Consider the following 20,380-nt stretch of genomic DNA (forward strand, 5'->3'; position numbering starts at 1 on the left):
AAACGTGCAGAAATAACGAACTGTAAGTCGACAAAACGAGCACATCCACGGCGTGTGGCGATAGGGGGGATTTTGTAAAGATGAGAATGCATTAGAATGCAAGAAATGGTGTGATGGCGAGAGGGACTGTTGGGAGAGACAGATCTGCATATGGAAATCCGGTTTAGAGTGGATAAAATTCTACTTAAACCTCTGCATTATTTTGTAATTACTTTGGGCTGTGAGACTGAGGGGGACAAGAAGTGACTTTGACATAGCCTAACGTTTGCCTGGCATGGATCAGGTGCTCTGATTCAGTGCATAAAAGCCATTTTATTAGCAACACAAGTGTATGCGAAGACATGTTTTAATTATAATAATTTTGACATTTTAGACATATTGAGCAGTATTCGTCGCGTGTTTCTTCTAAGGCCTACGTCTGATATCTTCGGTGTAAATTAAACTTCGACTTCATCTCTGTATGTGTTAACAAACAACAAATAGACCTTTTTTTTACGAATTAAATTACTTTAAGTCTCGTGAGGGTGAAGATTGAGCTCAACGCTGTCATTTAAGTTTCTCTTTTGCTGACCTCTCGAGAAATAAAGACGTTGACACAAGTACGAGACTACTGGACAAACAAACAGGACAGCAACACACTCTACCTAGAGAAATATTGCGACGAAGGAAACACGTTGCAGTGAGAGCTCTTGTTCTATATAGACCTTAGACTGTGTAAAACAACACGATGTGACCACGCCCACCGTGAAACTTCGGACCAATCATCGGGCTCGGGGCGAGTGCGCGCATGCGTGGTGTGGACGCGCGGGAGAGACTGAAAACCTAAACAACGGAGTAATGACTATAGTAGTCTTCGTATTTTGCTTTAAATTTACGGAATATCACACCACATAAGAAGCCGAAAGACAAGGTTTGTCAATGTTTCAATAATATTTGTGTTTTTGGAGGTGGTGCTGTGTTTAGTTTCCTTGTTAGAAATCCTGCTATTTCCGTTGACTAACGCTAACTGTACATTCAACATATTAAGCAGATACTAACGTTAATAGAAAATAGTTAACACTAACATAATCATGATGTCGCCTTGTTTACCGGCATTACATATCTTACAAACACACAAATTGTAGAGAAAATGAACAAACTTTGAAAACTTACACACTCATGTTCCGTAAGCTGCATTGTGAAGAAGCTATGTTATCTATTATGGAGTGGGCATTACTGACTGAAGGTTAGTTTATGCAAGTGAAACAGCTGTCTGCTGAATAATGGCAGCTTATGTTTGATTTAACATAATACTTAAGGTTACACCGTGTAAGTTATTGTAATGTTATATAATGTGTAGCAATACCTTAGATATATATTATAGCTATATTTAATGCTGTAACTTTATATTGATTTGAACATATAGTATGGTCATATTTAATCTGCTTTTATATAGTACATCATCTCTGTACAGTATGTGAATGCCTGCTACTTCTGTCTTCACCTACTGCAACATGTTGCCTCTGTTTTGTGTAACAATCTTGTAATGACTCGGACTCACAGTGTTTTTTGTCATTAAAGGTGATACTGATTTTGCACTGGCAGCATGGCAGACGACTTCAGCCAATCCCTCACCCCACCAGTTTCTCCCTTTGCAGCAGACAGCTTATGTGAGCTGACCCCAGCCCAACCACCATGCTTTTGCTGCTCTGAAACAAAGGAGGACCCCACTGGAGCACTCTCCACAGAGGGATACACTGCTAGAGGCTCCCTGAAACGGTACAGTCACTGTCAGTTCACTATTATCACAAAAAACATATTTTCCCACTTGGAGGTCAACAGTTTTCACTCTACCTATTTTGTGCCAGAGAAATGGTCCCAATGCAAACTGTTGACAGCATCATCTGTGGATTATCCTGAGTAACTGGGTCATTTTTCTGGAAACGCACACTGCTGTTGATTTATTATTTTTTTTCAAAAGTCATTTTTGATGCTTTGAGCAAAACAAATGAAATTCCAGTAACCTCCATTGCAATGCAGAAGTCTCAGAGGCAGAAATACTAAATAAAGTCTTAACTGACGTGATTGCATCCATTCTGTAGGCTGCTGTTGCGTCTGGATCCAGCCCCTGCAGAGTATGAGACAGACACTGTGGAGATCTTTGGCTTCTCCTGGGTAACAGAGACAGCACTGGTGGAATCTACAAAGCTACTCTTTGGTCTGTTCAGGTAAACCAAGATGTAAAACAGATCTCAGTTAAGTTTGTTTTTAACATAAACACAGTTTTAATAATGTTGATTTATGTTGCTACAATTATCCTAATCTGAAGGTCCTTTTCCATGGCAGCAAAAACTTAGACATGGAATCTTTCTTAGACAGAGCTTATTTACTTCACATACATGTCACTGATCTTAGTTGTTCTTTGTTATATTTCAGACAAAAGATTTACAGGCTGGAGACCATGGTGCAGTCCAGCTCACATGACTTTGGTAAGCTTGTGCAATATGACTAGTATGATTAACTGAGGAAGCAGCAGAAAAAGTATAGTTTAAGACCACTGCTTGTGGACTGGGCCCTCTGTGGCCAGGGCCCCTTCCTCATTGGCAGCTCTGCCCCATGCGTTAAAAGTCAAAGTCCATCAATATTTATTTTATTTTATTTTTTTACAAGGTCTGTTTACAGGTCTTGGGAGGTATTTCTGCATATGTGAAAAAGCGTTGTGTAAACCCTTTTCTGGCTCCAGAGGGGGCTGCACAAAATCTGGGAAATTGCCTCATGCGACATCAGCATCAGTTGGGGCTGAAGACTTCAAGATTGAAAATGAATAAAATCTGGGGACATAGAATTAGGAAAAAGTGAGGTTACCAGACCTCTGTAGCCTGCTCCTCATCTCTGCTTGAGGCTCGAAGCTACATTAGTCGCTACTAGCATAACACACCCGAATGTCCTAACAAAGAGTCGGACGTGAAGTTGCATTGTAGGTAATGTAGGTGCCAGGTTTTGACAAGGAAGAAGAATACATGAAATAAAAAATATCTCTGGTTCTGCTGCATCGATTTTTAATTTTTAATTTTTTTTAACTGCCCATTGTGAGTCTGACAATATTATAGACGTGCAATGCTAAATCAGTGGAGTACTCTTTAAGCAGTTGAACTGTCTGCTGAAGAGAGAGATGAAAGCAGTTGAAAGCAAATACAGGGCTGTTAAAGTGCAAATGCTGAAAGAAGTTTTAAGTCAGCTCAATTGTATGCCACTCTGAAGTCTACAATGTAATTTTAAATCTGATTAAGAATTACATGTCAAGCTTAAAGGGACCGTTCCACCTATTTACTCCCATATTGAAAAACAAATTGAATATTTTTATAGATAACTATAGAATACTTTAAAATTGTTGAGCTTAAGTGGTTCAATGACACATTTTATAGTTTGAATGGGTTTCTACCTTGTATGTATGTATATTGACAGAAAAAGTGTCCAGAAGAACAGGGACGAATAATAAAGCTATAAATGTGGGTTTAATAGTGTGCTTTGCTGAAGTGAGCACACTAATTAGTCAGCTGTGGCTAACTGCACCAACAAATAAGTTTACCATAAAGAGATTATTGAGCTCTATTCTCTCTGTATTGTTTAAGTCATGTCTGATATCTGATACAGTGGGCATGTTTTACACAAGATTTATGAATACTTCCCACAACATCCCTCATGTGTTGTAGGTCAAACAGGCAACCTCCACTATGAAGCAGAGGACCTCAGGCAACAGTGTGTTTCATTTCTTCAGTATGTCAAAGCCTTCTTGCACAGGTAATTCTACGTATTCAATGTCAACACTGGTACCACTATTTATTAAATTAATTTAAATGTTTTTATCTATATGTTATAATGTCATATGTTCATCTGCTTATACTGCATTTGTTTGTTTATTTTGGGCATGCATATCCTTTTGTATCTGTTCAGGTACCTGGAACCTTCCAGCTCCCTGGATGGAGGTCACTTACACCCCTATGAGCAGCTGGAGGCTCAGCTCCCCTCTGCTCTTCTGGAGGAGCTGTTTGGTATCACTCTCCTCATAGGACGACTCAAAGACCTGCCCGCCAACGTTCAGAGTGCCTTCACTATGCTTAACCAGGGACAGGTGTGTGTGATACATAGGCATCAGGTGCTGTTGTAAAGGACATAGGGCTTTGAAACAGGTGAAATTGAAGTGTGGATAGCATAAATGTTATTAAGCTTTGCAGAACAATGGAAATAATATAAACTCTTATGAGGAATGACTCCTATGACACGCTTTTTTTTTCATAACTAAGAGTTCCCATCATCCAGAACCTCTAACTCTAACTTAAAAAAATATTTTTTCTACTATTGACATTGAACTTGGTGCTCTGTATTCCTCCCACAGATCTTTCCTCCCTCTTGGCATTTGTTACACCTTCATCTTGACATCCACTGGTCAGTCTTGGAGATCCTTCACCTACTTGGTCACAAGATGCAAGGTATGTGTCCGGTCCTTGCAACAGAATGCTTAGACAGGAAATAAAAATGAGATATGACTTGTATTATGTTGTAGTTTAGAGATACACTGATTGTATCTGTAATATTGGAATCCAATCCATTGGAAACACTGTAAAACTTATTATGGGAGGAAAATTGTGTAATAACATAAGTGAGGAATTGTTGCATACAGTAGATACTGCTACAGAGACACTACATTATTCATTCATTCACTATATTCATGCAAGACAGTTTGAGCGATTGTGCACTGACTGGTATATGACATCTAACAACTAGCACAGTGGGCAATAATCTTCTGACTTGCAGCTCTTAGTGAGTCATTATCATGGAAACAGGCTTTTTGTAATTTTACCTGTTCTTCTCTTCAGGCCAGGTGGTGTACGCCCACCAGTTTGTGAACCTGACGGGAGAGAACCTGACTGATACCAGTCTGTTTGAAGAGCACCTGTGCAGTCTGCTGTGTGACCTGACTGGTCTGGCCATAGGCAAATACAGCAAGGTGGACAGATGGCCACAACTTATTACATCTTACTGTTGAGATTTACCATTGGTATTTCTAGGTTGTTTTTTAGCTGGGAAAAAATGCAATTCTGGTATTGAATATGTTCATTACCACATTTAGTACTTGGTTGATAGAAAATGGATGGAAGCTGCAGATAGTAAAAAATGAATATGTATTTGGCCTCTGTCATGCCCGCAAAAGGTTCCCCACAGAATATTATCTTTTTTAGGGTGGAAAAGCATCAGTACTAAATAATGATATCAAACCAGAGTTTTGGATGCCGAGTATTTACAGTATAAGAAAATTTTATCAAACTAATTGTATAATCTTCATGTCAGTGATCGACATGCATTTATGTAGAATAGAGTTGCAGTTGCAGCGAACTTACTATGTTGGATGGATCCCTTTGATTTCTAGGTGAGGCCTACAGAGGTACTGAGCAGCCATCACTACCTTTGCTCCTGCACCAAAGAGCTGTGGGTCCTGCTCATGCACCTTCTGGAATACAGGAATAAAGTGTTGCACACACAGGTAACACAAATACACACATATTCACAGTCACACAATTAAATATGACTCTGTCCAAACTAAATTAACCAGTGTGTGTTTCCTTCTAGTCTTTCTGGAGCTACATGAACTCGTTGTTGAGGCCTCTGGTTTTGGGGAAGCCAGCAGCAGAGCAGTTCAGTGGCCTCCCCTCGCACTATAAGGACCCTCTGGGATTCACATGGTGGCTGGTCACTCATTTAGCAATGTTAGGGCAGTACAGTCGTAACGGCACACTGCAGAATGAGGTAAGACACGAAGACACTTTAAGATGTTACACTGCAAAATAACCTGGGCATAAATATAACAGTGTTTCACAGGGTTACCCTACTGAATGATGCATTTCTGACCGGGAAGTCTGGGAATTAAATTTTTTTTTTAAATATCTGATAAATTTTAATTGCACGTGATTTAACTTAAGTAGATACATTTGATCTCAAATTTAACCAGATGTATTTGTCTCACCATAAATATATATACAGTATACTGTAAGTCTTAAATAACCTACAATAACAATAATAACTTTATTTTGATATTATTTACTAAAAATGCATGTAAGTCTAATTCATCCAGGTGGTGCAATGTAAAGACAGACAGAAGACAGAAGTTGTAGATTTGAAGACATTCCGCCTGTCATCTAGGAGGCGTCTGCAGTTCTAAAACAAGTCTTGAGAATTAATTTGTCTTGACACTTCAATAAAGAATGGTGCCAAAACTAGACAGACACAGAAAAATAACATAGGACTTTTCATTGAAATATGTCTGGGACTGATAGACTGATGGTACAGAGTATCTGCATTATCAAGAGCAGATACTCTGATAGCAGGCCTTATCTATGTTAGTCTTAAGTATGAATGACTTTTCACCAATTATTCCCATATTTACAAAATGATAAACAAAAAACATTAATACTGTAGGTGTTATTCAATATTGTAAATGCATCATCTTATTTTATCTGCACTCACAGAAACATCTGTCGGATAATTGGACTTTTGTGGAAGAGTTGCTCAAGTTAACCTGTAACCCCAAGGTCAGCACTGCTTTTACTTCCACGTGAATTTTCAATCTTTCGAATTCATCAAATAAAATAGTTTTCAGATTTTTAGTAGTAAATTAAACAGCCTGTGTGTGTGTGTGTGTGTGTGTGTGTGTGTGTGTGTGTGTGTGTGTGTGTGTGTGTGTGTGTGTGCGTGTGTGTAATAACAGGGAGGTCTAGCAGAGGAGCAGGTCAGGATGCATGTCCACTGCTGTCTCAGTCTCTGTCTGCTGTGGGAACCGAGCACCAGTGCTGTCTCCACCCTCTGGGACTACTACAGCAAGAATCTGGTGAGGACACACTTTCAGAGGAAACAAGGAAATGAAATGTTGTGGTCAATAAAAGTTGCTCAAACTTGTTGCCTCATTTTAATCTACTACGATCAGACCACCTTTAGCTTATTTTTGTAATAGATATTAACCTTATCACCACTTTTTGAGATGATATGTCATTTTCTTTAATCATGTTTAAATAGAGACAAATCATGCAGCACATTTCCTATAGCTTATTACCAAGGCCTGTACAGTTACAATTATCTTCTGTCCCTCCACCCCAGAGTGCTCCATTCACTGTACCCTGGCTCGGGATGTCTGGTATGGGCACTTTGTACAAGACGCCCCTGGCTCTGTTGGAGCAGGCCCGCAGCTGCTGCTCCCCCTCTCCCCTCCACTCTCCAGGACACACCCAGCTCTACCGCTCAGCCAACTCCTTCCACATCTTCCTTCGAGTGCTGGCCCTGTGCCTCGCGCAGGACAAGGCTGGTGGAGTCCCACAGAGACAGATCAAAGGAAGGTAAGGATGGGATAGAAGGCTCAGAGGTTTTGTAGTTCTCGCTCCTTCACATTCACTTCCACCATGAAAAGTAGGTCTCACAGCCAGGCAGTTGACACAACACCATATACATAGTATATAGTTTTTTGGAAGAAGAGAAGGTAAAAGGGAGAACATGGAATATAATATGTGAGAAATGATTACTAATCAGAACTAGGCTTTGTAGGATTCCTATTTCCCCTTCATCTTCTAATGTGTGATGTGTTTAGTGTGCTGTTTGGATTTGTGTGTGTGTATGTAGGTGCATACTTGCATGAATAAACAAACAACACGTGTGTTTGTACACTATCATGCATTTCAGTCTTGTTTGTGTGCGTGCCAGGTGCACCGGAGTCTCCCGGTGCGTCTTTGATATTTACTCAGGCCCCCCAGTGGAGCAGGTGTCTCAGGAGTCAACCACCTGCTCTTCAGCACAGACCAGAGCCAAGGAGCCTCCTACTGATGCGCACACACACACTGCACCTGCTCCCTAGAGCAGTGACATGGTTTCAGAGTGTGTGAAGCCATTGAAAGAGAGGGAGAGGGAGCGTCTTTGTGAAGGAAAGTAAAAAAGAAGAGAGGAAAGATCACAAGCTAATGTGATAATCAGAACCGAGCGCTGGACTATCCTATATCCTAGGCCGGCTGGGCGCCAGAGAGAGGCAGCCGTAGATAAATCCGCCTAATGACTTCCCTCTGTCTGGAATGTGCTCAGTAGCACTGCAGACATGGGGGCTAATTAGCTAACGAGCGTGGCGGTTAATTTGCCTTAACGAAGCTGGGTTAGTTTCCAACACGGATAGAGAGGGGAGCTTGGGTGGAGGGGAGTGGGGAGATGTGGGTGGTAGGCAGTCTGGCAACAACCAGACTAGGCTGGGACAGGTCCAGATCACCCACCCTCCGCCTCCCTCACCACTACCTCCTCCCCCTCAGGAGGTGTGAGGCGTGCCGACTGTATCAATACAACGTTTCGGCAGCGTTCCTACTCCTGGCCGGGCTCTGCGGGACACCCGCGACGAACGCATTAATGGGATCGACTGCGAGCATGTTGATCTCCAACGCCGGGAGTTAGGAGCATCTGCTCGCCTCCGGGAAAAAAAAAAGCTGTCCAGAATAAACAAACAGACAAACAGGTTGGGAGAACACAGAAAATCCCCACTGCTGCCTCCCAATGCGCTGCTTATATCCCTGTTACATATTACCCATTCATCTATTTAAATCTCCCTCCCCTCACACTCTGACTGCATGCTTGGCCACCTTCTCCTTTTATAGTCCTCTGTGGGTGTAACTAAGCTGATTTTGGTGTTAACCTGGTCTTTCGAAGTTGCTCTCTCGTTTTTCTCCACTCCTTTATATCAGTCATACTTCTTACACTGAGTTTGTCTTGGGATGCTCGCTGTTTGTGTTTTGACCCAAACAGCAGCTCTGCTTACCTGTGTGGGCAGCATCTGTGTTTGGGAGGTGGGGTGTAAAAGGGGGGGCTCCAGCCTTCTGTGTTTTCCTGCCAGGCGAGCAAACCGCAAGCTGGATGTGTGGCAGTGCATGTGTGTGTGTGGTTTTATTGATCTCTCTCTGGTGTTGCAGTAAATTGGTTTGGCTGTAAAGAGAGGGACCAAGCGCCTACTGCTGTGTGTCTGAGTGTCTCTGACATTTAACATGATCTTTAAAGGCATTTCTCCACAGTGCCCGCAGGATCTAACAGCGTGCTGGGTGGTTCTCTCACCCAGCACGCTGTTAGATTCTGCTTACTCCCTCTCTCGTTTTTTCTTTCTCGCACACCCACAGACACAGACACACACATCGGACGGGCAGCCCAGCCTCTCCCCTGGAGCTGAGAGGGTGATGGAGGCAGGTAGTGGGGTGCACGGTGGGGGTGGAAGGTTCAGTTAGTCAGCATTTAAAGTCAGGGGTTTCAGAAGAACAAATCACCTCTGAAGAGTTTGTCAGTTGAAGTAAAGAAACATTTAAATTGTATTAAAAAACTATTTATCCATTTTGTTGCCTCAGAGTAAATCATATTGTAAAGAGCAGACACTGTAATCATGTCCCTGCCTCTGACCACTTTTTCCTCTAACTGACTTTTGTCAGTTAGAGGACTTTGTCTGACTTTTTTTCTTTTGTGCCACATTTTAAAAACCTTGTCTCTTTCTCCCTCTATTGTTCCTTTATGTTTCCAGGATTTATTCCAAGTTCTCCTCAAAGAAGATGCAGGAGCTGTCAGAGGCAGGCCTTATGAACTTCCTGCTGCTGTTTCTGGTGGTGGCCAGGCAGGTAGAGCTTGAGGATGTGGCCAGCAGAGCATGTGAGCTGCTGGGCTTCCTTCCCTCTAACAGCCCCCTTGGGTACCGCACCCTTGTCTGGAGGGGACAGCTATCACTGCTGTTGTTGTTCCAGGTAGGTTTGTTAGTCGGAAATTTAATCTGGTAGTGTATTGTTGCAAGCCGGGCCTACAACAAAGGATTTTGCTGTACGCCTGGCTTGCAACAATACACTTCCTGATTTTTTTGACATCATCTGATGTTTTTTCCAGGAGAGGGGTCTGGATGTTGGTGCACAGGCTAGCTGGCTTGCCTCCTCCTTTAATAAGACGGCCAAAGAGTTCTACAATAAGACCACAGAGGTCTCTCGCAGACTTGCCCTCTGGGGGCCCCTCGGCTCATACCTGGAGGGCGTCGCTGAAGTGTTCGAGACGAGCACCAGTCTCAGCCTATCAGAGGAAAAGCTGCTCAACGAAGGGTTTGATTGGTTGTTGCCTGCTTGCCGTGTATCGGAGCTGAATTCTGCCCTGGGCTTTCTGCAGATCGTCCTCGCCCAGCTCAGGTGAGACAGCTGGTGTAAATACTCACCAGCTCCCAGGTATCTCTTACTTTTTCTCAGTTTCTCTCATTCTTTTCTTTCACTGATAGCTACACCCTCACAGATAGTGGACACATTCAGACAAATGTTTTCTGGCCAAGGCCAAGCTAAGCTTTTATTAAAATCTGATAAGTGGCTAAGGCAGAGGAGAGTGATCTCTTCTGCTCTTCCCAACCCAGCCCATAGTCCACTCACTTCTCATACTGACAATAGGCGGATTGTGCTGTCAGCAGGAATGAGTGTCTGTAAAGACCCTGTGTTGCGTTGAGGCCCCTGTTAGTCTCAGTAGACCTAGTGGCCCCCATGTCACCCTCACCAGGTGCTGGTGAAGCTCTGAGTAGAGTTACAGGCCCAAGGGACCCTCCGGGGACCCTCCTGTCGTCATGGGGACAGCGGCAATGCTGTGGCCGTGTTGAGATACTATGGTCAGTAGGGTGTCAGGACGGGTTCAGCTGTAGGACACGGGTGTTCGTTACACGATCGACCCCAGCTAAAGGTCAGAGAGCCACAGCTGAAACAGTGTCTGTTTATGTGGGGATGTAGAGGCGGGAACAGAAGCGACAGTAGATAGAAATCAGGTGAGACTGGAAGGTCTGTAAAGAATAATGTGTGATCTTTTACTGTAGATTCTCAGTTAAATTTGGTGTTAAAGAGCTGAGCGTCACCTTGCTTGCCACCCTTAAGTTTGCAATAATCCTCTACTTTGCAATGAACCATAATTATAGTAAGTAGTACTTAATATACTTAGAATTACCTAAAGTAAGCACTTTTAAACTTTTTGAATCATCAGTTACACTCATATGTTCAAAATGTTATTGGATTCTTGGACAATGGCTAACATAACTTGTCCAAACTTAGTCAAGTTGGCAGTGTTAACACAATTGTGCAATAGAAACCAAGTGCAATGACTGCCTTCATAAAAGTAAAATCAAGCAACTACCATGGGTGGGTATCGTCAAAAAAAAAGTATACTGTGCGGGTACTGAGTTTCTGTACCGATACCAGAACAGTATTGTTGTTGATACCATACTTTTAGAATTCACACTTATTTTCATGTACTTAAAAGCCAAATCTAAACATAAGTAGCTGTACAAGAAAATTGTTGACATAAAACACATTCTAAAATAGCAAAATTATTATAAACCAGAATTAATTTTTATTTTTATTTTTGTCCATTTAGGGGCAGTGTAACAAGCTATAAACACAATGTTGGCATATTATCACCTTATAAAGTTGTTATAGCAAACAGTTGCCTATTTCAGTCATTTGGAGTCATGTCTCTGGCTACCTGGCCAATGTAAACTCAAAATTCACTCTCCTTTAAGCTCTGTTTTTGTCTCCACCAACTCCTGAGGGAAATATTTGGCTCTTTAGCGGCTAAATGCACCGCTATGTTCACCAGCTAGTCGCTAACATTGTCTATCTGTCATTTGATTGTGGGCAAATAGTGTACAGTGGATTTATCAGAGCTTTTTAGCTGAAATCAGATGCTTGCAGCTGCTGGAAATGACACTGCTGAGGACTGGGAGAGTAAACCACAACAGTAAAGTTGTGGGGCAGAAATTAAAACAATGAGCGGAAAGATGCTATAATCCTCTAGAGCTGAGGGAAACTGTAGAGTTGGGTGATAATTATCTGTGAGGTCGTCATTACGAGCGACACCTGTCACATTATAAATAGTCATTCCATTGTTATTATGAAAATATTGATTAGAGCAGCTTTAAACCAGAAACTGTGTGATCAAAGATGAAGTAAAGAAGAGTACAAATCTGAGCAAGCATTCAATTCCTTATGTAGTACTTGACATTTTTCGATACTGCCATAGATCAATCAGTTCCAAAAAATATTAAGGTTTGATACCCAGCCCTTCTAAGTAGGCTACATATCACAGGTTTTGCTGCATTTCTCAATATGCATGTGGTTTCTTTTAGTCTTATAGTTTTAGTCATAGAAATATACTGTGTTTGTTTGTTTTACGAAGCACTTTATACTTACTGGGTTAATAAATGAGCTGAAACACTAAAATAAGGACATTGTAAAGTTAAGTGTTGCCGAACCCTCTCACTGATTCATGTAGGTGTATGATTGCTTTAATTCTCCAGTGTATACATTTCACCCTCTCCACCCTGCACACACACACAAACCTACACACCTGCCCACACACCAAAAGTGAAACACTAACCAAAGTGTTATTCCAATGCCGGGCTCCCATAACATGGTATCTCGTTAGCTTTGCTAATTCCCAAACTTCCCATCTCAGATCGCTGGGTTGGAGGGCACACATTTGCACATTAATGGCCAAGGAGAGAGAGAAGAGAAGAACTCCCAGAGGCCCTCTGTGTTATGGCCTGTACCATGCTGACCCATTTAACCAAATAAAAAAATACCATGCTCTCTCTTTCAAATCCGTCCCGCCAAATTAAACATAATTCTTCGGCCTGGCAATTCTCGGTATCGCTTTGTGATTAATGCCTTTTCTGTGACACAATTAATGGGCAATTATGTAGCCTGGCAAATTTAGCCCGTGCATCATTATGTCTATTAAGAGCTGTGTGGAATCTGCACACATTAAGAGAATTATTCTGCCAATGGCTGAGGCAGTGGAGGGTCCGAACATTCACTCTTGATAGCCATCGCCATGGTGCTGAGGCAAGAAGCCAGTCCCAGGCATAATTCCTCAGTTTTATTCCTTCCCATGACCCTCTGCTGTGGGAGGGTGGGGGTGTTGTTGGTTGATGAGGTGAGCTGGCATTGGCACACCATGTTGGATCTGTTTTCGGTACAAACAATTAATCCCCATCTCCTTGGCTTGATAAAATATGAGCCTCCCTGTGAAGCGTTTTCCTTTGTGAGCATTAAGACCTCTTACCGGATATTGAGCCTTTCTTTTCTTAGTCAAGGACAACTACTATTAGGTTACGTATGAGAAATTTAGTCACAATTACACCTATACTTTTTGCTAGAGATTCATGGACAGTATTAAACAGAAAGTGGACATGGAGTAAGTTCAGCTTGTGTCTGGCTGTGTGTTTGATGTGTCATTATTTGGATGCTGTATTTTATGTGTCTGTAGCTGGGGGAAGGGTTAAACGGGGTCCCTAATGGTGTGTTGGTGTTTGAGTGTGTGCGTGTGTGTGTTTGTGTGTACACATTGTAAGAAGCCGCAGTGAGGAGGATTAAGTGGGGTCCCTGACGGTGTCTTGTACAATGAGGGTTGATGGGTGTGAAAGGCCCATTCCGCAGTAGTAACGAGGCTAATGAATTCAGACTCTAATCGATTGTCTCAGCTCTCTCTGGATTAGATGCAACCTTGCTGGAAGGGAAGGCACTGCTGAGGTGTGTGTGTGTATATGTGTGTACCGTAGTAGCAGACTAGAGTGCGTGGTTGAGGATGGGATAGAAGAGGGGGGTTACTAGTTCCTCTATCCTTTCCTGCTACCCCAGCACACCTCAACCCCGCTTCCCCACACCCCCATCCGGGCAAATGAGGGGGACAGGAGGATCATCTCCAGTATAAATGAGATTACAGCTCCTTCAGCTGCTTATCTTGGCTAATGCCTGCCACTATGGGGCTGCTGTAGCGGCTGGGGCCAGGGCCAGGGATGAGCCAGAAGAGCCAAAGTATAGTCTGTGTACAGGGGATCAGCATTAGGCTCCACTCTATGCCTATAATATCCTCCTCTCCATCCCCACCTCTACCTCCACCCTGCTCCGCTCCACACTGCAGCGCACTGCCGCACCCAGTAATCCCCCATGAGAGAAGAGAGGAAAAACACATGAAGAAGGAGCGAAAGAGAGAAACGGGGGAGCAAAAGGATTTGAGAAAGTAGAGGGCGGACTTGGAGATTGTGTGTGTACACATGAGGGAGCGCTATGTTTGGATTTTGCATTGGATAGATTTGTTTATCTGCTTTCATTGTGTATGTGTGTCTGTGTCCTTTCAGACGGGTCCATCAGCGCAGTGTCCAGTCAGCAGCCACCTCGGCTTGGGCTCCTACTACCAACAGTGTGGTGAAAGAGCGCCACCTAGCTGTAGCAGCAGCACTCTGGGCGCACTTCTTCCCCTTCCTGCGCAGCCTACGCCTCTCCCAGACCCCTCCAGCACAGCTGGCAGATGCTGCTGCAGGTCAGTAACCCCCACTGGGAGGAAAAAGAGACACTGAGTGGAGGGAAGACAGGGCTGGAGTAGGACAGGGTGGGCGAGGGTGGGAAAGAGTTTTGGACAAGAGTTCAACCAAAATGGATTTGTGATGATAGCTGATACTGATCATTTTGAGTTAATGCCACCATTTTACATGAAGGCAGATAATCTGAATGGCAGTTTGGCAGAGAAGAACATTAGTAGTTAGATAGTAAGATAATTTAGGGATATAAAAAGATATAATAAAGATTCTGAGAACATGGTTAAAAAAAGCATTTACAGTAGATGAATAGGTCAGGACACATGCCTACACTTCTTACTTAAATCATGCACATATCAACTTTCTAGTGATTCAAACAAAAATGAAATCATTTTTTTTCCTCAGGCTTCACCCTGTTGGCCTTTGATCTGCCCAGCTCTGCCCCCCAGGACCTTCAGCCCAACCCAGTCCAGTCCATCATGCAATGCTTTGGCTGGGATGACATGGTTCACCCACTTCTGGTGACTCGCTACCTTCCCCATCTGCTCCAAAACAGGTACAGTTAGCCTCAATCACAAAGCATTTTTATCACATCACCCCTGATGGGAAAACATCAGGTCAGTCAGATGGGGATGTTGTACACTTCTGTACCTGTCAGCTTTCGAGCTTCATCGTGGTAAACAAAACTTGACAAAATTGTTTTCTACAAGTCCTGTAGGAATATTGGGTGGTATCTAATTAATAAATTAGACAGTGAGCGTCCTTGGTATTATCAAAATAAGTTTTAATGAAGAAATTGCACCCACGCCTCTAAACAGAATACAAAATGTAGTGCATCTTCAAAATAACACTCAAGGGTACAAAACAACGTGACTATTTCAACCTCAAAGGTCCTCTTCAGACAGTGCCAAGTGAAATTAAGGTGCTACACCTGAATATAAAGCCAGAACAAGGACACTTCTCATGTATATTGGTTAGAAGTACCAGCCTGCCAAGCCTCTATTCACTACTATTTGAGCTCTTAGCAATATATTATTTATAAAATTAAGTAATGGTTTCATTCATGTGAAAATTGAATTAAATTACTACACCTTGGATAGAAATGTCCACCTCCCTCTATCCCTTAAATATAGATTTGTGACTTGGCATAGACATTCTACGGTCAGAATACAACAAATATGACCACTTCAGGACAATGAGGCATAAAGTGTGAATGTTAACATTGACATTAATGTTAAGTGTGAATATATGGCTTATGTTATCCCCTTCTGTCTTTTCTGTCTGCCTTTTCCAGTGAGCTGGTGTCCTCACTAAGCAGAGATTCTGCCGTTGTTGTGTCCGGTTCGGCACAGAGCCTGTCAGTGAGGGCCTGGTTCCGCTGTGTTCTACAGCAGCACCTTCACAAGAACCCAGATGGGTCTGACAGCAGAACAGGTAATGCCAAGTCTGCAATGTGATAAATAAACAACCATCCATTGTACACCAGGTAAGATAAACTTAGATACAGGTGTATATGGAATTTCTTGGCATATCGTGAATTGAAAGAGGTGTATCCCAGGTGGTAAAGGTTAGGTTAGGGAACTCTTTGCGTTAGACAGGAGGTATCAGAGAATTTTGAAAATGACATGTACTCACTTCCCAGGTATATCCAAATATATTTTACACTAGTTTCATACATTAGGTGGGGTTTTATCATTTTAGGTGATGAAAGCTCAACAATGCAGTATACAACTGAACCAGGATTCCTTGAACTCCTTCAACCCAGAACCCATATTGTGGGAAAAAATCACAATACATAGCCGGTGTCCAATTGTTTGCACTAACAACAAGATTTTAGAAATATTGCTGTACTCAAACACAGATCGACCCTAACTCTGCTCTGAATTGAACAGATTTTGTGTAGAAAAATCTTAGATTTGTTACGTTTACCTGTCTGTCTTGTATTAGAGATAAAGGATACATTATTATTGAAATACCCAGTGTTTGTGCCTGCATTGCTTCCAGGCCGGGCTGTGGAGGAGCAGTTGTGTGAACTCACCCGGCTTGTGCTGAGGCTTCCTGAGGTGGACAGTCTTTTGCAGAGGGTGGGCCTCCAGCCCACAGCCACCAGGCTAGAGCCCACTTCAGTCCTGGAGATGTTTGTCAAGGTAACGCATGCTCAAAGGTGTCAAATACACTGTGGTCTATTAATGGTGTCAACAAAGGTAAACCTGGATCTTTGTATATTTGGAAATTTTACAGTACGTTAGTCTTGGATTTGCTGTTAAAACAAATACTTTACTTTTATTACACTTTAATGTCCCTGAGATGTACCTTTTTCCTTAGTTTATACGTAGAAGACCTACAGTACTCAGCATATCTTTCCCTGTGCCTTTACTCTAGTCTGCACTATATGTGATGTATGCTTAGCATATCACTGCCATATCTGGTCTCTACTATGGCAGCCTGTATTTACATGCAAATATTTCTAGAAATGTCTTTTCTTATCTGCTTTCTCATTGTGTCAGGCTGTAGGCAGTGTGTACAGTGGACTGCAGGTTTTGTCTGAGCGTTCAGCCATGGTGACCAGAGCCCTGGACTACGTTGGAGACATCCTGAAACACATTAAACCGTCTCTGGTCAGCAAACACCAAGAGGCACTGCAGCTGGCCTACTGGGCTGTCGGTAGGTGCAAAGCCCATATACTTCAAACACATAGACAAAACTTCAGGAGTACTTTGTTTCTTTATTTTTACAGTGTGGTCCGAGTCACAGACAGTATTGTAATTACAGAGCGTATTTGACTCTGTCTGTGTTTTGTGCTGTTTGATTCAGGTTGCATAGTGAAGCACTGGAGCCCCCTGCTGGCCACATCTAAAGCCCAGCAGCTGCTGTTCCGCATTGTGGACGGGCTGCTGCTTCCCCACAACTTCACACAGCAGGACAAAGCACTCAGGGACAGCCTGCCTCTATATCTACAGGTTAGGACAAACATATATTGTACAGTGAATCACAAACAGTGGTCTTGGACAATCAGGACACTTCAGGCCTAAAGGTGTTTGTTGTTATGAAAGAGACCTTAAATGGTAATCAAAACCCTTTCATCATTAATTTCTGTATTTATTTTCAGATGTTTCTATTCTGACACTTTTAATTTATTCTCCTACAGGGTCTGTCAGTGGCTTCCAGCGTGTCGCAGTCGCAGGGTGCCTACCTGAAGCAGCAGCTCCGCTCTGTTACCCGCAGATATCTGGACCATTTTCTTCCTGCCTCACCCTCCATGGGCATCATTGCCAACCACCCGGTGCTTCTGAGTGCCTGCGAGGCCAGCCCAACCACCCGGGGAGCAGCGTTGAGGAAGACCATCCTGGAGGTGCTCTGGTAGGTCTCTAGAACTGGGATGCTGTTTGCCTGTCGTGGCCCCCCAACCGTCTGGCTTTGACGTTAACTTCATATCCAGATTGTGTTTGGATATGACTCCTGTCCAGCAAGTCAACGTGTGCAACGTGTTTCATAGTATAAGAGTGACTGACACAGAAAAACTACAAAGCCAAGCAAGATGGGCATTAATCAAACAAAAAAATGGCAACTTAAATTTTATATTTATTTACTTGACTCAATTTTAATCTTATCATCAAGGACCTAACCACATTCTTGTTGATATGATTTCTTGTCTTCCATTATATTTCTCCAAAAATACATTTCTTGAACTGCAATTCTTCTTCAGAACTAAAAGTTATTGGAAATGTCCCTTTTTACAGTGAGAGCTTCCTGCAGTTTAAAGGTCATGCCCCTCCGCCTCGGCTAGCATCAGTCCTGATGTTCCTCTTGGAGCTTCTGAGACGAAACAGTGACTCAGACCCCGCCCTCCTCACTCTGCCCCTCTCGTCTCTGCTGCGCTGTGTGATGCTGGTCAACGAACCGCAGGGTAAGATGCTTGTGCATACTCAAAATAATCAGGAGCTTATAAAGGGTAGTTTTTCTACATTTAGTGTGAGTGCCTTCCAAATTTTGATATAGAGGCCATCCTGTGCCTAGTGTGGCTCGGATTGGTCTTCAGAATATCCTTGTCTAGCAATCTTGGGGTCATTATTTCCCAGTGGAACAAACTGAATGCTATGAAAGAGAGCTTTCAGTTATCTACAGTTATCTAACCACAGTTCTCTCGCTCACGTGTAGAGGGGAAGATGTGCCGTGGTGTCAGCCCAGTTTTTAGGGGGAGGGTCTCTACATTCCCTGATACCCACAGCGTTGATTCCAGCCAATCCTGACTGGCATAATGTTCTTCTGATGCTTATGATGATGTCATACAGGAAACACTCCTAATGTGAGCTACCAAAAGGACCATGGCTCAGTAAACAACCTGAAGCTATCTTTAACACAGTAATGGCTTGTCTTTCTAGGATCACATGCACATGTATGTTTGTTTGTATGTATGACTGCAATTTTGATGAATCACAGCAAATGTCCTTTTTGTTTCTCAAAGTTCTTCAAAATAAATTTGACCAGGCCTGCATTTGCTGCGACTTCACTTCAATATCAACTCAATAAATGCTGTAATCACAGTACTTACTATCAGCGAGATGCTTGCAATGCTTACAATTTTCATCAATCCTCATTTTGGGGGAAATTATAGAGAAAAAAACACATTTTGACAATCAAGTTTGTGTTTATAGTAATCATTGAGGGGCTGTTTAATGATAGTGTGTTTTTATTTTTTTTTTTTCTGTGCAGTGAGGAAGACAAGCACAGATGCCTTACAGCTTGTGGTGGAGCGATGTGCTGCTGCATCTACAGAAGGGCCGTGTGACCAGATGATCACTGTCTTACGGTAATTGACAATAATGTCAATAAATGTGCAATAAATATCTGCACGTGCGGGGTGCACAAACCCTGATATAACCCTATCTATATTACATTAAAGCCTATTTTATCCTTTGTGGTTTTCACTGTTGTAATCCCAATGCTCCTAGGTGGTTTGTGGAGGAGAATGAGGGAGTCTACGACAGGCAGGTTTACAATGCCCTGGAGACGGTGGCTGTTTTAGATCCCACTGTGGTTCAAGCTCTCATTCCCAACCTGTCTCTCAGTCTGAGAAACACTGAACACAAGAGGGGACTGGGCAAGAACATTGCCTTGAGGTGAGCAAGCACATGAATCACATCTTGGAAGCCACGTAGACAGTATTTATCGCCTTTAAACTATTTTTAAGTTGTCTAGACAATAAGCAGGTGTTACGTGCTGATCTGAAAGCCGTATGCTTTATTAAATGTGTCCACTAATGTGACTGCTCCATCTTTCTGTGTAACAGGACTGCATATAGGAAGTTGCTGTGCGTCCTTGGGGAGAGTGGGCAGGCAGAGATAACTAGTCTGGAAGCGGACTGAAAAGTTTTTCCAAAAAAAAGTACCAGCTCCAGGACCTGTCGCCAGCTCCAAGAATCACTTGTTAGTCATACCAACCTTCTTGTTTTTTGCCAAATTTCTTAATTTGGTCAACTGAAAAGGGCATTACATTGCTGCCTACAAGGGTATGAGGGTTTAGTGCATTTCATTAGCTGTGATAATGTTAAAACCTAATCTGCTGGTGTAGTAGGCTGGAAAAACACAGCACAGATACATGCAACTGTGAATGTTTAAAAATGCCTTATCAGCTGTACATAAAGAACTTAAGTTGTGTATCATGTACATATTGTAAAGAAGGTTGAGCTTTGCATTTTGGCAGATGCATTATTAATGTAATGGTAAAATAAAATGTGACAATAAATATGAATGTGCTTATACCGGTCTCTTCACCTCTTCATTTCAGTTTTATAGTGAGAAAACTGAGGAATGTGAGCACTGAAGTGATCGCAGACTATTTGTGCTTATACCATCAGGTGCTGGATCTGTCTCTACTCAGCTGGCACTCTGAATTACAGATTTGATGACAGTCGTGGGCGAGCCCAAAGAGTTCAATAGCAAAAAGAAAAGGAGTAAAGGAGAGGAGTAGTGTTTGTTCCAATTCTCTCTCTTGCCTTTCCAAGTCGCAGCAATCTCTTGC

General features: G+C 42.6%; 1 protein-coding gene across 1 annotated transcript; it reads left to right on the forward strand.

The window, feature by feature from the left end:
• The first annotated feature begins 773 nt into the window (after positions 1 to 773).
• Positions 774 to 20,120, forward strand: mms22l (MMS22-like, DNA repair protein). The gene is made up of 26 exons (XM_044209420.1): positions 774 to 910; positions 1,561 to 1,758; positions 2,082 to 2,207; positions 2,416 to 2,468; positions 3,693 to 3,780; positions 3,934 to 4,111; positions 4,376 to 4,469; positions 4,857 to 4,987; positions 5,408 to 5,521; positions 5,608 to 5,784; positions 6,504 to 6,566; positions 6,743 to 6,862; positions 7,129 to 7,364; positions 9,560 to 9,776; positions 9,913 to 10,202; positions 14,183 to 14,364; positions 14,765 to 14,915; positions 15,654 to 15,793; positions 16,364 to 16,506; positions 16,867 to 17,023; positions 17,174 to 17,319; positions 17,508 to 17,719; positions 18,100 to 18,266; positions 19,073 to 19,169; positions 19,312 to 19,479; positions 19,650 to 20,120. Exons 2-26 carry the CDS (start codon positions 1,586 to 1,588, stop codon positions 19,723 to 19,725), a joined length of 3,699 nt encoding a protein of 1,232 aa, XP_044065355.1. The 5' UTR covers positions 774 to 910; positions 1,561 to 1,585; the 3' UTR covers positions 19,726 to 20,120.
• The last annotated feature ends 260 nt before the right edge of the window (positions 20,121 to 20,380 follow it).

The sequence above is a fragment of the Siniperca chuatsi genome, linkage group LG9 (genome assembly GCF_020085105.1).
Source record: "Siniperca chuatsi isolate FFG_IHB_CAS linkage group LG9, ASM2008510v1, whole genome shotgun sequence".
Classification (NCBI taxonomy): domain Eukaryota; kingdom Metazoa; phylum Chordata; class Actinopteri; order Centrarchiformes; family Sinipercidae; genus Siniperca; species Siniperca chuatsi.

Bases quoted from the DNA above. Each gene is read 5' to 3' on its own strand.
- mms22l (XM_044209420.1), top strand. From the start codon at position 1,586: ATGGCAGACGACTTCAGCCAATCCCTCACCCCACCAGTTTCTCCCTTT. The intron at 4,470-4,856 runs GTATGTGTCCGG...TCTTCTCTTCAG, and splicing joins ACTTGGTCACAAGATGCAAG to GCCAGGTGGTGTACGCCCAC. The intron at 9,777-9,912 runs GTAGGTTTGTTA...TGTTTTTTCCAG, and splicing joins CACTGCTGTTGTTGTTCCAG to GAGAGGGGTCTGGATGTTGG.